The sequence below is a fragment of the Manis javanica genome, chromosome 15 (genome assembly GCF_040802235.1).
Source record: "Manis javanica isolate MJ-LG chromosome 15, MJ_LKY, whole genome shotgun sequence".
Taxonomy (NCBI): Eukaryota; Metazoa; Chordata; class Mammalia; order Pholidota; family Manidae; genus Manis; species Manis javanica.
Window position 1 is genome coordinate 73,484,500 of NC_133170.1, and position 26,608 is coordinate 73,511,107.

General features: G+C 48.0%; 1 protein-coding gene across 1 annotated transcript; it reads right to left on the minus strand.

Annotated features, from left to right (window-relative positions):
- Nucleotides 1-1,533: 1,533 nt before the first annotated feature.
- Nucleotides 1,534-20,919, minus strand: HRK (harakiri, BCL2 interacting protein). The gene is made up of 2 exons (XM_073222855.1): nucleotides 20,451-20,919; nucleotides 1,534-6,243 (listed from the first exon to the last, which is right to left on the minus strand). Exon 1 carries the CDS (start codon nucleotides 20,779-20,781, stop codon nucleotides 20,506-20,508), a length of 276 nt encoding a protein of 91 aa, XP_073078956.1. The 5' UTR covers nucleotides 20,782-20,919; the 3' UTR covers nucleotides 1,534-6,243; nucleotides 20,451-20,505.
- Nucleotides 20,920-26,608: the final 5,689 nt, after the last annotated feature.

Genomic DNA, 26,608 nt, shown 5'->3' on the forward strand with positions numbered 1-26,608 from the left:
CTGTTTTAGGAGAGATGCAAAGACATGCTCCGTGCAGTGGGTGGTTATCCGATGTTAGTTTTCCCCCAAAGCAGATGCTGTTGGATTTCATGTGACTTTTTACGGAAGCATTCCCAGGGGAAATCCAAAAGGGGAATGGGTGAAACAGGAGAGGGAAGGGGAAGAAACAAGGGGGTGACTTTCAGAGAAGTCCCAGCTCAAACCTGGTTCGTTGGGGAGCTCTGAGCATCAGTTGCATCTCAGAGTTTGTCCCGCCCTGAGTTTTTGGACCCCCCACCATCAGTCCTTGGCTGTGGGTTGGTCTGGGGAGACTCTCAGACACTCAGGTTCTTTGCTGAGGAGGCCCCAAGCCTCTGAAGATGTCAAGTGCCACAAAGCACACAGAGATGTAGGATGGGACACAACTGGTAGGAAGGATCAAAAGAGATCTGGCTGGGACCCCAGTATGGAGCCCACTACAGCAGGTAACTGTAGGACGGACCCAGAGTGTATGAGCCACTTCCAGGAGGTTCTCCTGGGTGCCAGGTTAGGATGGATATTTAAAATGTAAATTAGTAGCATATGTGACAATTCATGACCCTCAGGGCAATGTGATGAAGCCAGCTACAAAAACATCAGGCAGAAGGTTTTTATAACAGTTATTTAAAAACCAACTCAAATCTGGCTTAAATAAAAGAAGGACATTATTTAGTCCATGTAGTAGTACAGGCTTCAGGGACAGCTGGATTCAGGGGTTCTGGGGATGATACTAGAATCATATCTGTCCATCCCTCAAATCTGTCTTCCTCTGAAATGCTGATTTTTCAGGCAGTTAGATCCCATGTGGTGGTAAAATGGCCTCCAGAAGCCCTGTGCTTATGTCCTCCCAGCTTCACAATCCCAGCCGAGCACTTCCCCAAAACTCCAGCAGGAGTCGTGAGGCTGTCGGCTCCGTTGGTTTGCCTCCAAACCAATCACTTCAGTCTTTGGGACTCAGAGTATTAGCCAGGCCTGAGTTGGGGTTGAGCCCTGGTGGCGGGGACAGAGGGAGATGGGAGGGTGGAGTCCACCCAACTCACATGGACTGACGGTGGGGAAGGCATGGGTCCCCAAGGTAAAAGAAAGGGTCTGTTATCCAGAAAAACCACCTTTCCTTAACCTGCCATTCTTAGGAAGAGCCTCAAACTTGCTCTCAGGGTCCATGTCAGACCAGGTGAGTGCCGGTGAAAGAACCCCGCCCAGAGTGGCCCCTTTGCCCATAGTTGGAGACACCAGTCTGCAGGCTCATTAGCTTATTTACCTAGTCCTATGCATAAATGATAGGTTTGTGCACTGACCTTGAAATGCTGGGCAGATTCTCCCAGCTTCTTGACCAACCAATGGGTACTTTCTTGTAAGCCAGCCCTTCCCCTGGGGAGCTCTCCGGAATACAACGGAGGAGGAAGGTGAGTACGTGGCCTTCTGCCCCAAGGAAGGCTGGGGTGTGCAGCCAGGTCCTCATGTAGTCTCTGGGGACCAACCTTCCAGAAGGAAATGAAAACACAAAAGCCCATGGCTGGAAGCACACAAACCAGTTTTTTAATAAAGTCATTACAAATATGTACAAAGCATCTCCAAGGTACGAAATTCCTCTTACAAAAGAGCACACAACGAACCAGCAAACCAGCAAGGTTAGAACCCAGAATGGAATGTCCCCAAGTTTATTGCCTCTCCAGCTGAGCCAGAGGCCTCACTGAGGTCCCAGACACCTCCACAGCCATCCCCACCACACACACATGGGCTCCTGGGTGCTTATAGTGCAAAAGACTTTGAGGAGAGGAACCGAACCTGCGGGTTCGGGTATAGAAAGGGGCAGGGAAGAGGTAAGAAAAGCTTCCCGTGTTCTAGGAAGTAAGTCAGACAGACCCTGTTTGCAAATTAGATAGGCTCCTCCTAGGGACCTTCTAGAAATCAGGAACACAAAAGGCTGGGAACCAAAACATAAAGTCCCCAACCAAACCATCTAGCCTGTCCTGGGGTGTCCCCAAATGCAACACTCCTTACAGTGGAGCTAAATCAGGTTCCTCTGCTCTGTGCTGGGCCACAGGCGTGTTTGCCCTTGAACTTGCAACACCATGAGACTGACTCAGGAAAGAATCGAGTGTAGCAGGGCAGTTAGCTCATGGGTTTGGGGGTGGGTGGGGTCACACAGACTTAAGACCAAAGGCTCAGCCACTTCACTCTTTGTGTAGCCTTAGGTTAAGTTGCCCTCTGAGCCTCAGCTTCATCAACTGTAAAATGGGAATAATAACAGGACTGTCTCCCAGAGTGGGTGCTGAGGAATAACTGAGCAGAAAACATGCACAGTGCTCAGGAGGGCTGAGCAATCCATAAATGATGGCTTTTGTGACTGTGAAACAGTGAGAACCAGTCTTTTTGTGTGGGGATGAGTTGAGATTGCAGGCTTTTTAATCACCTTCATGATAGTGTGCGTTTAGTAAAAATAAATACCACAGGACAATCTGCCAGCGAGGCCTGGGGTCACACTGCTGAACGGACAAATCTGCTAAAGACCAGGAACCAGTCTGGAAAGGTACATTTAGCATTGTCTGGTTCCAAGCAGAGCTGCCTGTCCATAATCAATATGTAAAGTCTCTCCCCAGGTGCTCAACAAATAGGTATTGAATGAATTAATTGAAAATTTAAAAATAAACTTTTGGTTTAAGCTTTAAATGATACTTTTGACATCAACTTCCTCCACCAGCAACCATGGACTAGGACAGGTGTCTAGCCTGTCCCCTCTAACCCCCCAACCAGCTTCTGACTCTCTGATTGCCCCAGATTAACTTAAGGAACATTCAGAAAAGGAGTTGATATCAACACAGAAGAACAAAAGCCATGTGCTGTCACTGCAGCTTCTAATACCAGAAGGGCACTCAAAAAGTCCACCATGGCAAAGTCGTGCAGGATCCAGGCAGGGCTCCTACAGGTTCCTGGCAAGGGAAAGTGATATTTTGTCACTGTCAGAAAAATGAAACCAAAGTCTGGCACCATTGTTTTGTGACAGTAGTGTATAAATCACCATTTTCCCATCAAAATAGAAAGAATCAAAAAACGAGACCACTGGAAGAAGTGGAAAAGAAGTTTCCAGTATCCCAGTGAAAGAAGAAACAAACAGGAATTGGGTTCTAAGAGACCCTCATGACCTAGACCATGGACAGCAGCCAGCACAGCCAGCGGGCCTCCCCCAAGGAAACCTGTTACTCCAGCTCCATCAGTGCCAAAAGGAAGGTGAAATGGAACCCCCAATCTGAAAAGGGAAAAAGAGATCTTATTTGCTTCTGGGAGATGGGGTAGGGGAGAGAAGCTTCCAGAAGGGAATGGATCTAATTTGAAATGGGAATGTTGAAGTCCCGGGAGGCTCCAATCCCTGCAGCTTCTGAACCCTCACCCTCTGAGAGCAACCAGCACCATCAGAAAGGAGGCCCTTTGGTTTGCTCCTCATTTCATTATGTAGCAAGCTACCTAAACGATGATCTCAGAGGCCTCCCTCTGCTTTGCACGGACACACACACACACACACACACACACTCTCTCTCTCTCTCTCTCTCTCTGCTGTCTGCTGAAACCCGATATGAGGTCTTCTTTAAAATTTATTTCAAAGCCTCCCTCCCTCTCTCTCTCTTTTCACAGACGCTCTGCAGTGAAGCTAATCAAAATCAATGACTCCTTGGCAGCCGGAGAAAAGCGGGGGAGAGAGGGAGGGATGGTGCCAGCACTTTGCACACTGTGGAAATATTTTTTTTTTAAAACAAAACACCACCCCACTATCTCATGCAATCCAAGTAATGCAACAGGAGAGACGGTGGAGACAATATATACATATATATCATGCTTCAATTTCCTAATACAAATGTCCATCAAGAAGTCAAATCTCATATAAAAACAAGCATTAAAAACAACCCCTTGTCAAAAATCGGGGCAGTGGAGAAGTGCACTCAAATTAATGATGTGCAAGGAAAAGCCAGGATTAGATAAATACATGGTTTCTATTAATACAAGATAATATGTACAAGGGACTTGGCTGTAAAGCTCCATCAGGAGGTCATGGGTACCCAGTTCTCTCAGCAGTGTGGCTTCATTGAAATCAAAATTGCCCAAAACACCAACCCCAACATTTGGAGTTTGGATTCTCCAGCAGAAACATCATAAAGTAGTAGGCAAGTCAGCGTTGAAAAAGGGATTCTCTGACCTCTCACCTTTCCCCTGTGTCTAGATGGTCAGCATGTCCCCGCCAGTCTTGAAGGTGCAGCCTTAAAGCAGCAGAGAGCTGTGATCACATACAACCACAGTGATGAAAACCTCTCCCCAGAAAACGGGATGAGGTGGGAAGACTAGTGTCTGACTCGGAGGGTGATGAAACAGAAGCAAAGGCAGTATTTCATACCATTCTAATTAATTTGTCCTCTCTAAGTTTATGGCTTGGTGAGGATGCTGTTTGCTGCTCCCCGCAGACGCTGCGCACCCATCCCCTATCATCATGACTGAGGGAAGGGCTCCAGCCATGAGAGGAAGCACACTTCACCTTGCTGAGTTCAGAGCTGTCTGTGGGGTGGGGTGGCAGATAGGCTGCCCTGAACTTTAGCGGTGTTGGAGTTGCATTTTTCTTTAAAGGGCTATTTAGGAAAACATAAGGCATGGGTTTTAAAAAAGAAAAAAAGACATTTCCCCACTTGCCGTAACTGAAAGGTCCTGCATTCTAAAGGTCTTGGGAATTGTTAGCAAAGCCTCTGGGGAATATTCCCATTTCAGCCCCATGTCAACTTAATAATGGTGATCCTTCTGCTGGCTTCTTAGAACTGGAAGGGTGTCTGCTAACCAGCCCAGCGGACCCCCGTCTGTAGGTAACTGGTGGTGACCTGCATATCCAGCCTTGGAGAATGATAGTCTGAACCTGCAGCTTGATGCCTCACCATCTCAGCTTTGCAGAAGGCAGTGTGATACCCTGTATAGAGGAATACCTGTGTTCGTTGAATTTTTTTTTAACCAAAAGCAAAAAATAATCACTGCTCCCTGTAGAGTCTTTGCAGCCAAGTCTCTGTCCAGCACACATCTTTTTTTAGCCCTTCTAGAAACTTCTGAAAATAGCTTATCCTTGGGGGGGAGAGATCAGACCCTCTGTCAGTCAGTTAGATGCTGGTGCATTTCATTTAAATGACCTGCTCCCTCCCCCAATGTCCCTTGCTTATAAATCACCCTTGACCAGAATGTAGCCATTTCTTGGCTCTTTAATGCATAAAACCTAAGCCCTGAAATCCCCATGGGAAGTGGGGGAGGCCATGGGCTGAATTCCCAGGACACTTTTGCGCGAGTGGAGGAAGTAGGAAACAAGTCACATACGAGGTCAGCTTTCCACCTCATAACCATCATGCCACTCAATGCCGTCCCCTCCCCCACTTCTAGACCCTAGCATTTGCCCCAAAACACCTCTGGATATTTATCCCCACAGAGAAAGAGAAGAAACTCTCAAGTGGCACTTTTGCAACTCCTCCCTTTAAAAAGAGAATCCAAAACAGCAAAATAGAAATCTCTCGTCCCTTGGCCTTGCGGGTCTGGCAATAGAAACCCATGGCAGCACCAGCAAGATTGAGGTGAAGCACCAGAGACGCCAGATTGGTAGGGAGAAGAAATCCCATTTGTCTTGATGTGACAGTGGTACTAACTAGCTAGCTAGGTGCAGAGAGAGAGGCGAGGACTTGTCAAGACTTTATGAATGCAGTCATCCCAGACTGCCCCTACAAAACTGGCCCCAAGCCCTCCTGTCTTTTTTTCTTTCCATTTTGCCTTTTGCAATTTCGCCTCTTCCTCTACCAGTATCCCTCCCAACTGGTCAACTCTGAGGCTAATTCCCACCAGTCTTTGCAGATTTTCTAGGTACACAATAAGCTCTCTTCCGGTGCCCCAGACATGAAAGACTATCAAAGTTCACATCAGAAGGTGCAGAAAAGGGAGAGGACCACGTCCTCGACAAGGCATGCACTGAATAGTAATATTCATATTTTTTTATATATAGAGCTGTATGTAAATAGCATTGGGGTGTCTGTTTCTGCAGCTGGATATCCAAAGGGCTTCCCCAGTCCCATTCCACGTTGCTACTATTGCTCCAGGCGCCGTCTTTATTCTCCACTTCCTTCTCGAAGTGCCAACCACGGCCGTTCAAGCTCTGAGCTCCCCCTCAGGAAAACGGGAACCAGCTTTCTCCAAGGACACAGGGTTTTCACCAACCTGCAGAAATAAAGATTTGTATTTCGGTCAGTGAGCACATGCACAGTCATGGGGATGACATCAGTGCCTTGGGTCCCGGATGTTGGGAGATGGAGGGGGATGGGGGACAGCTGCTAGATACAAGGCTCTGATTTTGGAGGAAAGGTTCCCCAAAAGCTAGTCTTAATATTCACCCCTGAAACTCTGTCCATATAGCAGCCTTCCCTAACATTCACGTTCTCTCTCTTTCTCTCTCTCTCTCTCTCTCTCTCTCTCTCTCTCTCTCTCTCTCTCTCTCTCTCTCTCTCTCACACACACACACACACACACACACACACATGTATACACCCATCTCTGTTTAAAGACCTAGATGTTTACATAAGCATCTTCTGTGATTAAAAAAGAAAATGTAAAGCCTTTATTTTTCTCCTCCAAATCAGGACTATTCATTCATTTTCAAACAAACAAGTACCCTACTAGGTGTAACAGATCTGATGACAGTTTTTGCCCTTAAGGGGCTCAGAGGCCAAGAGAGGAAGATGGGAAGAAATTGATAATAGCAGTGTCACATGAGGATCATGCAGTCTGAGTAAACAGACTATGGGAGCCCAGAAAAGAGGCAGCATATGCAGGAGAGGGGGAGTCAGGGAGAGCTCTTGGGGAAAGAGGCAGACCCCTGCTGAGTCCTGAAGGATGCCAGGGAATTAGCCAGGATAAGATGAATCAGGGCAGAAAAGACAGTACATACCCAAGAGAATCAAAGGCATATATCCATACAAAAACTTGTGCATAAATGTCCATAGCAGCGTTATCCATGGTAGCCAAAAAAGAGGAAACAACCCAAATGTCCATCAACTGATAAATAAAATGGGCTGTTTCCCTACAATGGAATATTACTTGGCCGTAAAAAGGCGTAACACACTGACACACTTTACACTATGCGTGCTCCTTGAAGTTATGATGCTGAGTGAAAGAAAACAGACACAAAAAGCCACCTAGTGTATGAATCCATGTATATGAAATGTCCACAAGAGACACATCTTTAGAGGCAGAAGGTAGCTTAGTGGTTGACTGGGGCTGGGGGGTTGGGGAGGGACTGGAAAGTGACTGCTAATGGGTACAGGGTTTCTGTTGGGGAAACAAAAATGCGCTAAAATTGATTGTGGGAATGGTTGCACAATTCTGGAAATATAATAAAAACCATGGACTCATGCATTCTAAAAGGATGGATTTTTGTTGTAGGTGAACTCTATCAGAAGGCGGAGGAAGAGGGGAAGGGAGAGATGGGGGAAGGGAAAAGGGGAAGGGAGACAACAGGACAAGGACAGAGGAGTGAAATACTGCTAGGTTAGGGGATCTGGGGGCTCAGCAAAGACTGCGCCATGGGGCCTGGGAGGGTGAGGTTGGAGAGGTGGCAGGGGCTGCAAATGAGCAAGGAGATCAAAACATTCCACACGTTTCTCTAAAGCAAGTGGTATAAGAACTGCCGTGGGTATCACACACCGAGTGGCGTAGGAAAGAAAGTGGGAGAGAGATCACTTCATGACCTCCAGGGTAGAAGGCCAGGACACTGCCAGGATGAGCACACCAACAGGCTCCCTCTGCCTCTGGCTTCCTGCCAGGTCTGGTCAACAGATGGGACCGCACCACCAGGGTATTTATTCCCCAGCTCCTGTTCTCCAATCTGCCCGCCTGTCGGGCAGCTCTCTGCTTGGGCTCCAGACTCCCTTCAGGGCCCAAGTCCCATATCCTGTCCTCACCCCTTCAGGCCAGGGCAGTGTTGCCTGCCCTAGGGTACTGCCTTACATCTCATTGGTTTCCTAAACCCTGTCCACACCTTGACTAAATCCTTCTCTAATTCCTCACCTTAGGGGTACTTTCTGGCCTCTTACTTGGACCCTCAGCAATACCTATGACTTCACAAAAGAGGTGAGTCCTAATCACAGGGACTCCACAATGAACTTTACCTGACAGTTAAAAGGTTCTGAGTCAGCAACTTAAAACCTTTTGCTCTGAACATGCTTAGATGGTGGCCAAAGGCCTCTGCAGCACCCCTGTCCCCTGATTCCCCTGCAGCACAAAGGAGCAAACCCAGTAGGAGCTGTTTTCACAGAATACTGACTCACAGTCACACATCAACTCAATTGATAGACACACTCGATTCAGTTTATAAAAGCTGGCCTCTTGTAACCATGTTTACTAAGCACCTACTACATGCTATTGAGTGTGTTGACTTTGTGCTAAGCATTGTTCTCTGTACCAGATAAGGCCCAATGCCTGCCTTCCATGTGCCTCTAGTCTTCCTGGCAGACATGCATACCAGAGGCCAGTACACTAGAAGACTTATTATCTGCAGGTGTATTTATGGCCCAGAAGTCAGGATGCAACACGCTCACCAGGAAAGCTTCACAAAGGAAGCAAGATTTGACCTGGGCCTTGGAGATACATGTACATATTTTTTCAATATTTGGAAGAAGGAAGGATCATTTAGGTGGGGAAGTGGCCTGAGTAAGGTACAAGGTGGCTCAAACAGAGGACTGCGGTCACCAGCATCTCAAAGTTATGGCGATTGAGGTTATGTTTACATGTGAGTTGAATGCACAGTATGAAGAGAAAATAACAGCATCAGGAGAGAAGAGAAACTGTATTTTAAAGCTGTGGTCAAGTGCCTCCATGAAAGGAATGGCATTTTCTTGAAAAACTAGGTAGAACCAGCAACTGATTTCCACTTTTCCTCCCTGCAAATCACTGAGCCCAAAATGAGTCTTTCTAAGGGTTTCCCAGGGCTGCTAAATGGGCAAATTCCCACACCTGCTGTATGTTGGTTGTAGGTTGATGTCCATCGTGAAAGATGAACATCGGAAGCAAGCTTCTGCACAGCCAGTGGACACTGTCACCACATCCACAATCAGAGAGTGGGCCTGTGCATATGCTTTGGGGAATCTTAACTGAGACACCTGAGGCTAGGTAGTCACATACGTGTGTTCAAGGATGTTCTCTCCAGCTTCATTTATCATAGCAGCAATTTGGAAACAACCAAATGTGTCCATCAAGAAGAGACTGATTAACAAACTAAGGTCCATGCTTATTAGAAAGAGGTAGATCTAAATGTGCTGAGACACAAAGATGCCCATGATTCTTAACTGGAAAGAGAAAATGGCCAAATAACATGATCTCCCATCTTCTTCCCTGTAATGAAAATATTTATGTATATGTGTGTACACACACATGTATGGATATCTATATATACAGATATAATGTGGTGAAAAGGCAAAATGGTGTAATGGTTAAGAACACAGACTTTGAAGCCCAATGACTGAGTTGAAATCTTGATTCAGACACTTAAAAGCTGTGTGACCTTGGGCCAGTTGTTAACCTCTCTGGGTCTCCTTATATGGAAAAGGGGCAAATAATAGTGAATCTCATTGTGCTGATGTGAAAACTAAAAATATTAACATATGTGAGGCACTTAGAAGTTCAACACATAGTAAGGTCTGCATTTGCTGTTACTATTACTATTATTATAATACTGTTACTATTACTGTTATTATTCCACATTCTAGACTGGGTTGCCCCATGGGAGTGGCTTTGGGGACAGAGTAAAAGAACACTTCCAGTCCTTTACTTTATACACAGTTGACCCCTGAACAACACGGATTTGAACTGCACTGGTTCACTTATACACAGATGTCTTTCAGTAAATATATTGTAGATTTCTTGGAGATTTGTGACAATTTCAAAAACCATTTTCTTTTCTCTAACTTATTTCACTGTAAGAATACAGTATGTAATACACAAAACATACAAAATATGTGTTAATCTGTTTATATTATCAGCGAGGCTTCCAGTTAACAGGCTATTAGTAGTTACATTTTTGGGGTGTCAAGTTATATCCAGATATTCAACTGTATAGGCAGCCGGCACACCTAACCCTGCCCTCTCCGTGTTGTTCAGGGTCAGCTGTACTTTATGTGTACCATTTATGGTTTTTTGACTTTTTTTTTCTTTGCAAGGAACAAGTAGTAATTGTACAGTTTCAAATTATTTAAAAACATGAAGTCCATCACCCCCATGAGCCTCTATCCTGCCCCTGGGATGTTGTTCCTCAAACTTGGCTCATTAAGAACTTCCCCAAATGCTGACTCACAACCAAAGCCTGCAACTAAGGAGACTAACAAAATGCCTTTTTAAAAATGTCCCTATTTCCACTTTTTACCCACTGCATGGAGGAGGCAGGCAGGTGGAGGGGAGAACATGAAACCTCAGGGTCCTGCCTCCCTGGGTGGCAATGCTCCCCCTGTTTAGATTAGGTGGGACCTAATCTAAAAGTTAACCTGACTCCAAAATTCATGTCATCTTCCACCAGGCTGTTTTGCCTTAGCATAAAATCTGGGTGAATGAGACAAATATTGACCAGTAAAAAAAAAAAAAAAAAATATTGACCAGTAGTTAAATTTTCTGAATCAACAGTTCAGCCCCATAGTGTGCCAACAGGTTAAAATATTTTAAACCTTGGCTATCTTTGAAATGGTACCTCTTCTTACAACCATCCCATTGCTCCTGACAGGTAGAAAGCTGTGACGTGTGAACCCCACAGAGCATTAGATCCAGGAAAGAGAGGCTCACTCCCTTTTCCCTCTATCTGAAAAGACTTAGGACTCTTGGGTTCCTTCCTAGGGGCTCACAATTTTTAATTCAAAAAAAATACTGTTTTTGCTCTGGCTGTTTGCACAAGTGATGCATTGCAACTCCAAACAGCAGAGGAGGATAGAGAAATTAAAGGGAAAGCACCCTTCACTCCACCCCTAAGCATCCCAGAATATTTTCTGTGCATTACAGACACTGAGTCTCTCCCCCACCACATTATGTCCCCAGAGCGCAGCACAATGCTCGGCACATGGCAGGTGCCCCAGTCAACCTGCTGAGCTGACGGTAGGTGGATGAGCAGGGGAACGATGTGGCAGCTTCCCACTTCTCCATCTCTGGTTTCAGTGGGTTGATTCTGACCATGGGGCTCAGATAGCGCCCGCAGTGGGCCCTAGAACCTAAGAATCATGGAGACAGAAGTCTCTGTGCAGATACTCCTGGACGGAGGAAGGCATTGCTGGTCTTTGTCATCACCTGAATCTCCATCTGTGCATTTTGTGCTGCCCAGTTAGGAAGCTGGGTGCCAAGGAGCTGGTGGTAAGGGGACTGAAGGAGCAAGGCTAGACGAGCGTGCAAGAAGGGGAGAGGCCATTTGGCAGCTCCTGGAAGAAGTGTGACTCCCCTCTGCCCAGGCCTCCACTATCTGTAAGTAGTTATCAGGGCCATCAGTCATTGTCAATGCCATCAGTGCGCAGTGACCAATAAGTGCTATTAGTAGTTATCAGTGAACGCTATCATTGAGTACTTACCAATGCTGTCTGTGAATAGTTATCAATGAATGTTATTGGTAGTTATCAATGCTATCAGTGAGTAGTCATCAATGCTGTTGGTGAGTAGATATTGATTACGTAAAGTCTGTGTAGAGAGGTCCTGACCAATATGAACTTCTGGTGCGTGGGCCTTGAATGCCAAACCAGCCTGAATTCCAGAAGGAAGAGCACTGAGAGCTGGGAGGCCGTGGCCCAGCACAGCAATCTTGCCACATATATCACAAATCATCACATGCACATTCTTTGACCCAACAACTTCACCTCTGGGAACTTCACTTTTTCTGCAAAGCTGTCCAAACAAAATGTTCACTACATCTCTTTTACACCATCTGATAATGGGAAGTAGTATAAATGTCCCTGGGGAGGTGACCAGGTAAATAAATCATGGTCCACCTAACAATGGAACACCATGCAACCATTAAAAAGGATGATGAAAACATTTCTTCCTTGACATGGGAAGATGTCAGCCATCTATTTTTAGTGGGGTAAAAGCAGATCACAAACAGCATGAACAGTATGATCTCACTTACTTAAAATAGGATATGTATATGGGTGGTATGTGCACCAAAGGACGCACCTAAATCGCATTGCAAATTTAATGAGCTCAATAAAGTGTGCCAGGGGTGCTGTGATCACCAGAGGGTTTGCTTCCCATCTAAAGGGATTTCTGATACTTACCTTTAGTTTTGTTCTTTGTTTTGTTTTCAAGAGAAACTGAAAATGCAGGCTCCTACATGAAAGGGCCTGATGTTTAACTGTTGGGTGGAAAAAAAATACACACGTCAAACAAAACTCAACTGTAGGCCAAATTCAGCTAGGAGACCACCAGGTTGCAACATTGCCTCCACACTCAGACACTCTAGAGTCAGCTGGCATTTCAGCCCACCTCATCTTAACCCTCAATAGCTGCTCAGTGCCTCAGTTTACCTATCTGTAAAGTGAGGCAGTTGGGTTAGGTGGTCTCCAAAGTCCTGTCTAGTTCTGGCTGTTTCTAGAATGTGACCTTTTGGGGTCATAGATCTTTTGTGAATCGGAACAGAGTTATGGCTTTCCTATCTCTGGTGAAGGGAAACACAGGAATATGATATCAGCTAATTGTATGTGTGATTTCTGGGGGTTCCCTGAGGCCTCCTCCAAATTCATTCATTCATTTGTCCATTCAGTCAGTCATTAGTAAATGCCCACTCTGTGTCGGTTACCTTGCAAAGGGCTGGGATACAACAATGGGCAAAAAACTATACATGATTGGTGCCCTCACGGGACCTGGAGGCGAGTATCACCAGGTTGGGAAGTCCTGTCCTGAAGCTTCTACCAGCCTTGGTGCAGGGGCTTAACCAGGCTGTGGTGAGCCAGAGCAGAGGAGGCAGGATCAGCACCTCCTTTAAACAAAAGGCCCCTCTGAGTCCTCACCACCCCACAGACTGAATTTTATACCAGGTCAGAACAACACACATCCCACGCTATCCTTTACTATTTTCTACCATCTTCTTAACATCAGCGACGTGCCTCACATTGCTCCGAAGGTAAAGGGACATGCCTAAGGTCACACACCTGGTAGATGGCAGATTGGGACCTAATCTAAAAGTTAACCTGACTCCAAAGTTCATGTCATCTTCCACCAGGCTGTTTTGCCTTAGCATAAAATCTGGGTGAATGAGACAAATACTGACCAGTTAAAAAATATATATATATATTGACCAGTAGTTAAATTTTCTGAATCAAGAGTTCAGCCCCATAGTGTGCCAACAGGTTAAAATATTTTAAACCTTGGCTGTCTTTGAAAATGGTACCTCTTCTTACAACCATCCCATTGCTCCTACATTCCTATTCTCTGAAGCCTCCCACAAGGCACGGTATCTGAGTTTCCCCATCATTAGTATGTTAGCATCCTACAGTAAGTATTAAGTACCATGTGCTAGATCTGAGAATATCAGGTAAACATGGTACATGGCTGTGCCCTAGTCACACATACAGCCAAGCAGGTAGGGAGGCTTTCCAAATTCCTAGAACCATCTCTGTGACTGGGAGCCTTTACTTGAACCTGGGATGGGCATGCAAGAAGCCATCTGCACTCTTATGCACTCCCACAATGGCTAGAGGTGCAGTCTGCATGGAACATTCCACAACACAGATTGAGCTGAGGATGGTAACAGCCAACTCAAGAGCCAAACTGAGAACCACATGATGTGCAGAGGCAGTGACATGAATGAGAAGTGGGAATAAATGGCAGCATTTGTTTAGAAAGTGCTTCTGGGCCTTTACCACAAGATTTTACACTCTTTAGATAACCTTTTTAATAAACGAATGTTTATACAGGCTTTAATATCAAAATTCTACTTGTGGGCATTTTTAAGAAAATCACCTGTGAGGTGCCCAATGAGCTACACATGAGGATGTCCTCATCATCTTGGAAACCATCTAAATGTCCAACAGCAGCACATTGGGAGGCAAAGGATAGAACAGCCAAATAATGAAATACAAGCAACCTGTAAGAAAATCTTAGAAGGCATGAGAAATGTCTATAGTATAATGAAAAAACCAGGTTACAGAGAATATATTCAGAGTGATTCCCATTTATTAAAGTGCCTATCAATGCACTTTTTTTAAATGGGAAAAAACCTATCAAAATGTTAACAGTGAGTAGAGATAAAAACAATCAATGAAAATTTTATTTTATTCAACATTTTCCAAGTATTTCATAATGAACTTGTAGTATTTTTCTGAAATCAAGAAAAAGCCATCTTTTTAAAAAAGGCATGTTTCATAGTTTCCCAAGCTATTCATTCCATCTTGCCCGAGTCTGTGGCCTATGGAACAAAGGTTCAGTGATAGTAACACTTCACGGAACAGCCAGTTTTCTCCCCTCTGGAGGGTAAAGGAGCTTTCTCCTTCCCTGGTATCCAGCAGTAATAAGAGGATCCATCTCACTGATGTGGGCTAGCATGGAGATCCCCCACCCAATAGCAGGGGCGCCAGTTTAGGACAGGAAGGAGAGAGGGGAGACAATGATGAACTGAACAGTGAAATTTCTTAGGTGATGCGAATCCAGCCAGTGTCCATAATGTTCTGACAGCACTGAGGATTGGGCATCATGAGCTGGTGCAGCCAGCAGGACCTCTCAGACCCTGGCAGGAGGTGAACTAGTTCACTTCCCTAAGAAGCTGGGGCAGGGGTCAGAGCCAGGGTCGCCTGCACCTGACGTCTAGAAGCACCTGAGGCCAGGGCCTGGGACTCGTTCATCTCTGCATCCCTGCATCCCAGTGCCAGCTCCGAGCTGGTACTCAGTGCATCACACAAGTGCATGATGGCATGTAACCCTCTTTACTGCATCACATCTAATTGTCCTCTTGTAAATCTCCTCATGTGCTGTCTGCACTATGCCATTTCTTAGGAAAGCCTTTCTGAGCTTTTTCCTCCCCTCTTCTTCCTGTTGTGCTTAGAACAAAACTCAGCTTCCCTACGGTGGCCTGATCTAGCCCCTGCCTACCTCTCTGACTTCTCCACCAAGTTCAAGTCATTTTTCTCTTCCTCAAACACACAGTCTCACCTCCAGGCCACGGACTTGCTACCCTCTCTCCCCAGAACATCTTCCTTGCAGGTCTTCACATGGCTCGCTCCTTGTCATTCAAGTCACTGGTGCCCTGATTCCTCCTCAGATTGGCCTTCCCTGAGCACTGCAGGGAAGGAGCCCCCAGGCTCTACCACATCATCTTCACATAGACCTTCACTCCCTGGGCACTTCCTGAAATCATCTCTGTGTTCCCCTGCATCCTCCGGAGATGGTCACAATGATCTCTCCTGGCCCATGTGCTAGTCCAGAACCTTGCCACTCCCCCACGGTGTGGCATCGAACCCCACTCCCCTGAATCTGGGCCGGCTTGTGACTTGCTTCTAACCAAAGTGAGTTCTGAAGCTGGGTCAGAAAAGGCAAAAGCCTTCACCTGGCCTCCAGACCCTTGATTTTTGGAGTTCTGAGTCCCGGGGTTGGAGGCCAACCACAGTAAGGCTGCCACACTGTGGGGAAGTCCAGGTCACAAGGGGAGGCTGAGTGTAAATGCTGTGGTTGGCAGCCCCAGCTGGCACCCAGCATCAACAGCCAGACCTTTAAGATGCCAGCCCCTGGCCAGCCTGGAGCAGAGACAAGTCACCCCTGCTATGCCTTATCTGAATTACCTACCTTTGTCTGAATGTATAAAAGCATTAACCAAACAGTTGTTTTAAGCCACTATATATCAGAGTTATTTGTTACATGGCAGTAGTAACCAGAATAATCTTTATTGACTCAACTGTCTGTCAACACGGGCTCCATGAGAACAGAGTCTTCTATGTCTTGGTCCTTCTTGTGTCCACAGTAACTTGCACACAGTAGGCACTCAATAATTAAGAGCCAAATAAGTGAAAGAAGCTGAATTTGGGAAACAGTAATACTTACAGTGCATGGTTTCTGATCGACTCATTTATTCATCACACAGTTATTGTTCACCTACTATGTGACAAGCAAGTCACCAGGGCCTAGGGATACCACGGGGCAGCTCATTGTTCCCATGAAAGCCTATCACACGTGATGACAGAGGGGAAACAGAACCGCCCACTGCACTCCTCCCTACCCCAACATAGGTCTGAAAAGCTGGTTCTCAAAAAACCAGAGGTTGCCAAATCCACTCAGCCCACATCTGGGGTGCATTTAATTATCCCTGGGTGTGTCTCTTTTTACACTGACAGCTCAGTCACTTGTGCCCTGGCCTCTCATAGGCAAGCAGGCGACTCCAGACAGGGACCATGTGGCAGGAAGGCTGCCATGGTCCTGCACATCTGGCCCCTTCCCGGGGGTTCCTCCCCAACAGCTGTCTCCTTCCATTCTGCTTGGTCCCTCCCCTCCCCTAGGCTTTCAAGCTCTAAAAGTAATCCTGGCAGGGGTGCCGCCGGCTGGGAGGGAGGCCTGAGGGATGCGGCCTCCAGGTTTAACCACTTAATCCCCAAAGTACCTGCCAAGAACCAGTTAGCATGTCTGGCTGGCAGGCCAGGCTGTCATTAATTCATTAAAGCAGGCTCCTGCTGGCCCATTATCTTCCTTGCCGCTGACCACCTCGTTGCCTCTTGGGCCTGGAGAGTCCCCTCTCTCCCTTTAGTCCCAAGGCAAGATTCTGCCCAGCTCTGGCCCCCTCTCCCTGCCAGATTCCTCAGCTCCATTCTCTACCTCCCAGCCCCTCCCAAGGCACCCTTCTCCCTCCCTCCCACGCCTCCACCAGCCAGCACTCACCATAAAGCATCTTTTGTTCCTTCTCCCCTGTATCTTCCAGCAGTGACTGGTTAAATCACACCCATTTTCCTCTTGGCCTCCCCAGCCTTCAAGGAGCCTCCCCCCAGGCTCTCTCAGAAAGGGAATCTCTAGTGCAGGAATTCACAGCTCACCAACCCCTCTGCTTGCTGCTGCCTCCCCTGCACCCCCCAAGTCATGGGGGTGCTGCATGATGAGGACCCTCAAAAACAGAATCTCCAATTCCATTTCTGACTTTGCCACTGATACTTTGGGACAACTCAGGTAGCTCTGCCTCAGTTTCCCCTTTGAAATAGTAATAATGGCATTAACCATTTCACATCCTCTGATGAGTGAACTAAGTGCCAGGCACTGCACTGGCCACTTTAAATGATGCTCTTCTATCATCTTCCCAACAGCCCTCAAAGAGGTACAGCTCCTGTTTACAGATAAAGGCTCAGAGAGGTTATGGTTCTTACCCAAGGTCACACTGCCAGCAAATTCCTAGGCTGGGACTCGAATCCAATTCCATCTGATCCCTAAGCCCTGCTCTTACTATCCTGGCCTGTATGGCCCTAATTCTCGAAGAGGTCAAGTAGGAATGGTGTGGAATTGCCATCTAACAATGGCAAAATGTCTACGTAGGGAAAGAAAGATACTAAATGCAGAATCATAATCATGATAGTGCACATTTAGATCCACTTCTTATGCTCCTGGCACTGTTCAAGAGCTTTCTGTATATGAATTCATTTTTCCCTCTTGACAACACCTAAGCATAAAGTACTATTATTGTTCCCATTTTACATATGGGAAAACTGAGACTCAGGTTTTGTTTTGTTTTTACAATGGACTTCTGAGAAAAGCACTGCTGGCTCACAGTAGGGGCTCAAAACAAATTGGGTGAAATTGTCCTGCACATAGCTAAGCTCACCCTTATGGCCTAAGAGAACTGTCTCCCTGACTCAGGCCTCCCAGCACCACCTAAGTTATCTGTGAGCATTCCCATTTCTCCTCTAGAGTGGAGAGAAAAGTGGAGGACCACACACAGAACTCAACAAATTGTCTTTCTCCAAGCTGGATTTCCTTTCACTTTTTCCTAACTTAACCAGAGGCTGGGAGAAGATGGGTTTCCCCCAATTAAGCCATAAGCACAAGAAAGGCCCAGCTGCAAGTAGTAGGCGGCCGGGAGAGTGTGGGGATGGGACCGAGGCTGGCAGCGCGCGCCTGGCGAACCCCGAACCGCAGCGCAGGAAAGGGGTGGTGCACAATTCGACCGCTGTCCCCAGGGACAGAAGGGTGGCGCTGGAGGAACGCTGTGCGGAGGCATCCTGGGGTCAGCGCAGAATCTTGGAGGGTGTGGCTGCTAGAGACGCCGGGGAGGGACACAGCCAGTGGAAGGAAAAGCCAGGGCTGTGGTGAGGAGGTGGCTTGGAGTCCAGAAGCAGAGTGAGAAGGGGGAAATAAACTCCGCGGGCGACAATCACCTGCAGACGCCGCACCAGTGAAGCTCCTCTCCGCCCTGCACGGGTACCCGGGCCTCTCCCGGCTCCGCCTGGGAGAAGAGGGGCGCACTTTGTCCCCGCCGCGCGCACCCGCGGGGGCTTCCGCCACCTCCTGGCCCGCAGCCTCCTCGCGGCCCGGGAGCACACGCAATCCGGCTTTAGCCGGGCTTTCTCTGCCCCCAAGTGGGGCGCCCAGCATCCCGCACCGGCCTGTCAAAGGGAGAGCTTCCTTAACCTGCACCCCAAGGCCGGAGGAAGCGAAGTACTAGCCCTCCTGCCCATTTCTACTGGATTCCTCTTGCTTCCAGTCTTTCCTCCTAGGACACCTTCCCACTATCTTGCAACTTGTTCTCCAGGCCGTTTCTCTTTTTCCCCAGCTCCCCAGACCTTGCTTTGTTCCCCCGTTTTGCTACCCGTTTTTTTCTTTCCCTCTCTTCCCACCTTTCTGCCCTTTTCCAAATTCCACACCTTGGGCTTCGCGTGTCTCGCTTGACTCCCCTGTTCTGCTCCCCACTGCTTGTCCAAAATGTTCCCGCTCCTGGGCTGTTGCAGCCCCAGCCGGGTCCTTTCCAGCCGAGGACAGCCCCTCTTCCCGCGGTGCGGGGTAACGGATGGGACCTCCGGAACGGGACGGAGAGCGCCCCGAAGCGCGCACTTCTCCTCGCCAGCACCCGGGTTGCGCAGGCCCACGCGACATCTGTCACCCGCGCTCCCGGCTCACACCCCACGCACCCCCGCAGCTCCCCGGGCGCTGCCACCCCCCACGCTCCGGCTGCCGCCTTTCCCTGCGGGCGCAGACGCTCGGGCCTCGCCTGCGGGCGCCACGCCAGCTTCCCAGGGTGGCGGTGCACGGCGGGGCTCGGCTGGGACCCGAGCGCGCGGCATCTTGGGCCGTGGCATCCCGGTGCCGCTGGCTTTCTCGCCTTCGACCTTACCTTCTGGCTCTAGACCCACCTGAGGTGGGCTCAGCCTTGATCCTCTCCACCCACCATTCTCCGCAGCCTTCCCTCTCTATTCCAGAATCTGGAAAAACAATCCTTACACGTTTGCTCCCCAGAGCGCCTAGCGCAGTGCCAGGCGCACAGCTGATGCTCAATACTTCTCCAACCCCAAGGACTTAGTGCACAGTAGATGTTCAGCACCCTTCTTTTCTCCCACTGGTATCAAGTACTCAGGCCGCCGGATACCCACTCCCCACCCCCACCACCGCTCAGTGCCTAGCATACTGGAGGCTCTCAAACATTCCCTCGCTCCACAGGGCCTCGCACCCAGAAGGAGCTCTTGTTAAGTCCTCTTTTACTGAGGCTTCCCCTTGGGGTTTCCCTAAGAGTCTCGGATCCCAGCCCACTTTGGGGACATTTTCCCCGTCTCCTCTCCAACAGTCTGGTGAAGAGGAGGCCAAACTGCTTAAACGGGACACCTCACTGCAGGAGTGAAGAAGTTGTCAGGGCGGAGGAAAACTGCAAAGTGCGCGGGCCTTAGGGAGAAAGTGCCAGCCAGAAACCTGGGGATTGGTGGGGGGTGGGGGGTGGGGGCCGTGAGATGCGCTCGGTGTTCCGGAGAATGGGATACAGAAACCGAAGAAGTGACACGTAGGGAGATGGGGGTTTGGAGACGGTGACGACTTAAGAACGGTAGGCGGCTCGGAGGGCAGGGGACTTGTCCTGAAATCGCGTTAGGTAATAATTATTCGGCGTGTCTTGTAAGTACACTCTCATAGCAAGCACATTTGACTTGCAGTGTGTCTCCTCGAGGGGCTGGTGGGGATGACGGAGGCTAAAGTCCTCCCAAAGCCGCTCCTCTCCCCAGAAGAAGTGGCAAAATACACTTAAGGAGTCGGAGACAAGGGGCAGAAACGGTGGCCCTGACACTGGGAAGGAGGGATAGGGACTGGATAGGAGGGGGACGGAGATCCTGACGAGAGAAGGGAGCAGAGGAAGAGGGATAGGGGAAGAGACGAAACCCAAACTTTCCGCACTCCCGCCACCAGCCAGCCCGGCGTCGCCAGCCCCGTGCCACCGCGCCCGGGCGGTCGCTCGCTCGCTCGCGTACCTGTTGATCGCTCGGCTGGGTCTCGGCTCCGGCCCCACCAAGAAGCCCCGCGTTCCTACAAGTTCCGCCTGCCGAGCAGCCAGGCCGCCAGCGCCGCCACCTGCGCGGCCGCGCACAGCCAGGGCCAGTAGGTGGGGAGCGCGCCGGGCGCCGGCGCCCTCCGGCTCCGCGCGCGGCGCCGCCACATGGTGCGCTGGTGCAGCTCGTCGCCGAGCGCCTTGAGTCGGGCGGCCGTGAGCTGCGCAGCGGACGAGCGCAGACCCAGGCGGCCCGCGCTGCAGGCGCACACGGCCGGGGGCCCGCGGCCGCGGTGCAGGGGGCACGGGCACATGGCCGCTGGCCTGACTCCCTCCCCGCGCTCCGGCCGCCCCTCGCCTCCGCTCCCTCCGGCCACCGCGCCTGTCTCCGCCGCGCTCCAGTCGCCGGGGGCCTCCCCTGGACACCAAGTTTCTCCTTGTGTTGTGCGTTTGTTGTGCTGACGGCGCTATTATTAATTAAAGTGTCACATGGTGGAGGGGGGCGGGGAGGGCGCGGGGAGGGGGGTTACATCATCCGGCCCCCGGGGGGGGGGGGCTGCAGGCAGAAGAAACCGAGAGGTAACTTTTAACCCTAGCGGCGCCGGCTGCAAGGGGGCGCGCGGTTTGGGAGAGGAAGCGCGGCGCGCGGGGACGCGACCAGGCGTCTAGGCTCGGAGGCCGCTGGCTTGGGGGCTCACCGGGGACCCTCGCGGAGGCGGGGCGCAAGGGAACGTTTTCTCCTTCCCTTTTTCCTGAATTCAGCTCCAGTTCCTATTTGGCGAGGAAAGCAGGCTTGTTCGCCGTTTTGGATGAAGCAGATACCGAATACGGCTGCATTATTCAAAAATATTCCGAAGCTATTGTTTTGTTTGGGGGAAGTGGGTTGATTCAAAATCTCCTGAGAGGGCCAGATTTAACCCAATTTACCGACTTTCAGGTCTGACGCGGCACCTGTAGGCTTTGGCTTTTAATACAGTCGACACAGGCCCCTACCTCATTCTGGGCTTCGCAGCTCGACCCTATGGCGCCCCCAGCGCCACCAGAAACCTTGGTGGAGGCGGGGTGGGAGGTTAGAGGTGTTCGGCCTTAGCTTCGGCGGGGCGCGCATCCTCGGCGCACGGCACCCCAGCGACCCTCACAACGGGCTTTCTAGAAGGAAACTTAGTTTTGTGTGCTTCCTTTGTGAATGTTTTACTGCCAGGGTTACAGTGTTTAGTGGCGGCCCGGGTTTAATGTAAAGTGGAGACCCAAAGAGGTCGGAAGAGAATGGGGGGGATGCACTTTAGCCCCTGTCTTTCCAATTCGAGGCCCCCCATATCCCCCTCCAGACTCTGCTAGTGAAGGTGCAGATGGGTAAGGGGGCTCTTCGGATTCTTTGGGGATAACCTGAACCTCCACTGGGGTTCAGATAACTTTGGGATTCAGAAAACTGGAGGAGCCTGCAGGTGGCTGGGTAATGGAGGGTGGGGAGTGTTTGAGACCTGATGAGGAAGCTTTGATTCTCTCCTTCCTGTGGGCAGAGTGATGCCTAGGCCTGAGGAGCCCTTTGGCCACTTGGAAAGGATTCTTCAAGACTATGAACTTAGTTTTGGTCTGGTTTTATCACAAGGAGAGATTTCCCCTTGGCGCCCAGCATCTGCCATGTGCTGTGATCTTGGTCGTTCATTCCCCCATCACCAAGCCCCAGTAGGTGCTGACCTACCTTCGGAGCAGGTTACTGGGCCAAGGTGTACCTCCCTAACTGCCTAAAATAAATCCCCCAACAATCCTAGGAGGGGTGAATGTGCTGTTACTATTCCTATTTTATAGATGAGGAAACTGAGGCACAGAGAGGTCAAGCCTCTTGCCCAAGCTCACAGAGCTAGTGAAGAGTAAACCCGGGTCTAAACTAAGTCTGCCACAGGCTCTAAGCCCTTAACCACGGTTTTATACTGCCCCCTGTAATCTGGGAATAATAATACCTCCCTCCCAGGACTGGGGCAGAGATTAAATGAGAGAAATGTATGCCAAGCACCTGGCATGCAGTGGGCCCTGGATAAACCTTGGTTCCCTTTGCTTCTGGCCAGAACCACTTCCCCATTCTTCTGGGATTTACCTCCTTAATCCACCCTGGTCTTTGCAGTTGGGGACCTGATCCATTGCCCAGTGTAGCGTTCCAAGAATGAAGATACAGTGTCTATTTGAAAAGCCCTTTGGATTTAAATTGAACAATTCCCTCCCCCACCCCTTTTTAATCTGCACGCTTTTAACGGCTCACTTCATGGACATTAATTTTAATGGGACGATTATTACCCTGTTTGGAAGCCTGCCCCTCAAAATGCTGGGCTCACAAGGTGGCGCTGGGTTGGGTCCCAGCGCTTGGATGTTTTCTGTAGCAAAGAGTGCAGCCTTGGCTGTGGGGATGTGTCATTCAGCAGAGGGAGGAGAGAAAGGGGTGATGGAAACTGGGGGAAAGAGAAGATTCACTCCCCCTACCCTGCCCTGCATCTGATAATCCCTAATTTGTTCACAGTGGAGTTCTGCACTATGCCACCATTCACTAACTGGGGAACTTGGCCTTGAGTTTCAGCTTGGAAGCCTTTGTTTCTTCACTTGGAAAGTGGGAATAATAATAGCACCTACTTCACAGAGTTAAATAAGATCAAATGGATAAAGCCCTCAGCACAGTATACTGCTCATGTTAGTATTTCATAAATGTTGGCTACTGTTGTTACTTTAAAGTAGATTACATAGTTGCTAAACAGTTTGCTTTAAAGAATGTTGGAGGGCCCACACCCTCAAATATGTATGGTTCCCCTATTGTGAACTGGCAATTCCATCACTGATGGAATTTTTAAGTAATGTCCAAAGAAAACCAAATTCTTTGAGAGAGTAACATAACACTCTCCTAACATGTTAGTGACAATGAGTTTTTTATTTTAATGTTTAATAACACTTATATCATGCTGACTGTGTGCCAGGCACTGTTATAAGTGTCTTAAACTATTAACTCATTTAAGCCTCCAACAACCCTATGTGACTGGACAGGTACTATTAGAGTTCTTTATTATAGAAGAGCAAACTCAGAATGTTTAAATAAGTCATCTGAGGTCACATAGCTGTCTGGCCCCAGAATTTGTGCTCTTTAGCATTATGTCACCACTGGGGACTTGGGAAGAGAGAGGGAGGCTGTTATGTGTTCAACTGTGTCTCTGCACAATCCCCACATGAAGTCCTAATTCCCAGGACCTCAGAATGACTGTATTTAGAGTCAGGGTCTTTGAAGAGGTAATGAAGTTAAAATGAGGTCATTAGAGTGGGCCCTAGTCCAGTATGACTAGTGTCATCAGAGAAGGGAGGACGTGGAGCACAGGAAGGTGGCCACCTGCACACCAAGGAGAGAGGCCTCCGAAGAAACCAACTCCACCAGCCCCTTGATATGGGGCTTCTGGCTGCAGAACTGTGAGAAAAAGCATTTCTGTTATTCAAGCCACCCGGTCTGTGGCAATTCTTGCAGCAGCCCTAGCCAATAAACAGAGGCAATGAGAGGGGAAGAATGTCCTAAAAGGGAAGTTAGAAGTGGGCATTCACCAGACTGTGGCCGCTTTTATGCCGAACATGTGTTGGGACATTTTTCTGCATTTCTGCATTCTTGAGAAGGGCTGAGTTCTAGGATTGTTCACATGTTTGCCTTCTTCCAGTGTCCTGCTAGAGACTTTTAAGGGAGGATAAATTTTAGGGGACTCTGTTGAGAAATAGTTCATGAAATCCAGCTGATACCTTTATTCAGAGAAAAATTCACCTACCAGTTGCAAAGATGTTCAACCTCTCTCACTCATAGAGTGAAGAAATAAGAGGTTTTTCTAGTCCTCAGTGGTCTCCTGTGGTATCTCAGAGCTTAAAACTAGGCATAGCATGTGGCAGGTGCTCAGTAAATATCTGTTGAAAAAAAGACTCCATGAATGAATGAATGGTAAGCATCTTGATTTATCTTTCCCTCCTTCAAACATACACAGTGATGTTCATAGAATTACCATCAATAAGGTAAAATTTCTCATCCCAGGTCATTCCCTTACCTCCTGCAGAAATCAAATTCAAGTATTTTGAGCAGCAAGAAAAGGGGGTATTCCTTTTCTTTAATTTAAGCAATAATTACCTATCCTGGTGCTTGAGACAAGTGAGACTTACCTTTGGTGCTTTAATTCGTGTGGCTTGGTGAAGTGGTAAATGAATGAACAGCTGTTGCCTCCTCCAAACAGCTGTGTTTCCTGAAGCCATGTATCAATGTCAGGGCCAGATGTGATGCCAGGAGTCAGCTTAGTGAACAACAATTCAAGAGTTCTTGAAGCGAAGTCAGAGTTGTACCAGAGTGGTTTGATACTGAGCCGGAGACACCTGAGTTTGAACCCAAGCCCCACCATGCAATAGTTAGGTACCTTGGGCATATTTTTCACCTCTCTGAGCCTCCACTTTCCCATCTGTAAAATGGGAATCATAATCATAGTACCCAACTCATTGGGTTGTAGGATTAGAAGAGAATTATCAAGTGTTTAGCAAAGTGTTTGGCACTTTGGTCCTTGTTGATATATTGGGATTATTAAGTGCTTAAGAAACAAACTGGGACTCTGACACAAACCCACAGGGAAAACAAGAGGATTCAAATTTCAGTGAGTCTGGTATTCAATTACGTCAAGTTATTCCTAGAAAGTCCTCTCCATTCAATAGACCCAGAGCAAGGCAACTCTAATCTCTCACATTTATCCTATTTCACCCTCAGATCCTTGAAAAGGTGGGGTAGCCCCTTCTCCAGGGATCTTCTAATTATGCATTTGATAGCTCTCCCTTAAGGATCTTTTTGTTGTAAGTAAAGAGGGAACAGCAGACAAATGTCCACAGCAGGGGAGCAAAAATTAACCAGCCCATAATTATAGTCCCATCAATACTTTAAGTGTAAAGGGTAAAGCTCACTTAAATAAAACCTAATGCCTTGATTACTGGCATCACAAGAGATAGGGTTGATTAAACCTGTACTCCTGCTGTGAAAATTCAGACATGCTGTCCTTCACTCAGGCAATAATCAGTTTATTGAAGGCAACTGAGCTTAGTTTAAACAAGTGAGTCACTAGACTTGAAATTATACTGATGAGAGGGTAAATGAGGATAAATGCTGGAGAATAATTTGGCAGACCTGGAAAAATTGAAAATGCACCTACCCAGTGACCCTGGGATTCTGTTTCTAGCTATTTGCTCTAGATCAGTGGTTCTCAACTAGGGACAGTTTTGCTGCCCAGGAGACAGTTGGCAATGTCTGGAGACATTTTTTGCTTGTTGAAACTGAAAGGTGCTCCCAGCATCTACTGGGTAGAAGCTAGGGATGCCACTTATTATCCTACCATACACAGACAACAAAGAATTACCTGGCGCAAAGAGTTAGTAGAGCCAAGTATGAGAAACCCTGCCCTAGCTATATCAGTTACTATGTATTTGGTGCAAGTAACAGAAAACCCAATTGGAAGAGATTTAAATGATAAGGCTGTTTTTATTATTTACTTGACAACAGGTCCAGAGCAGGGATTGGCAAACTATGGGCCCATCCAATCCACTGTCTGCTTTTGTAATAATTTTATTGGAACACAGTTAACACAGTCATACTCATTCACATGTTATGTCAGGCTGCTTTTATGCTGCAACAGTGAAGAGTTGAATATGTTACAACAGAAACTGTGTGGCCTGCAAAGTCTGAAATATTATCCATTGGCCCTTTGTAGGAAGTGTGTTGCATGTTTAGTTTCCTAAGAATCTGCCAAACTGTTTTCTAGGGTGGCTATATACTATCTTTCTCACCAGCAATGTATGAGTGTCCCAGTTTCTCCATAGTTTCTCCAGCATTTGGTGGTGTCACTGTTTTTTATTTTAGCCACTCTGATAGGTATGTGGTGATATCTCATTGTGGTTTTAATATGCTTTTACCTAATGGTTAATGATGTTGGTCAACTGTATATGTGCTTGTTATGTGTATGTCTTCTTTGATGAATCCATTGATTTTTGTAAATGAAGTTGTATTGGCATACACTCATACCCATTCATTTGTGCATTATCTCTTTTGGCTTTTATACTATTAGAGCAGAACTGAGCAATTATGACAGAAACTGTTTGGCCCTC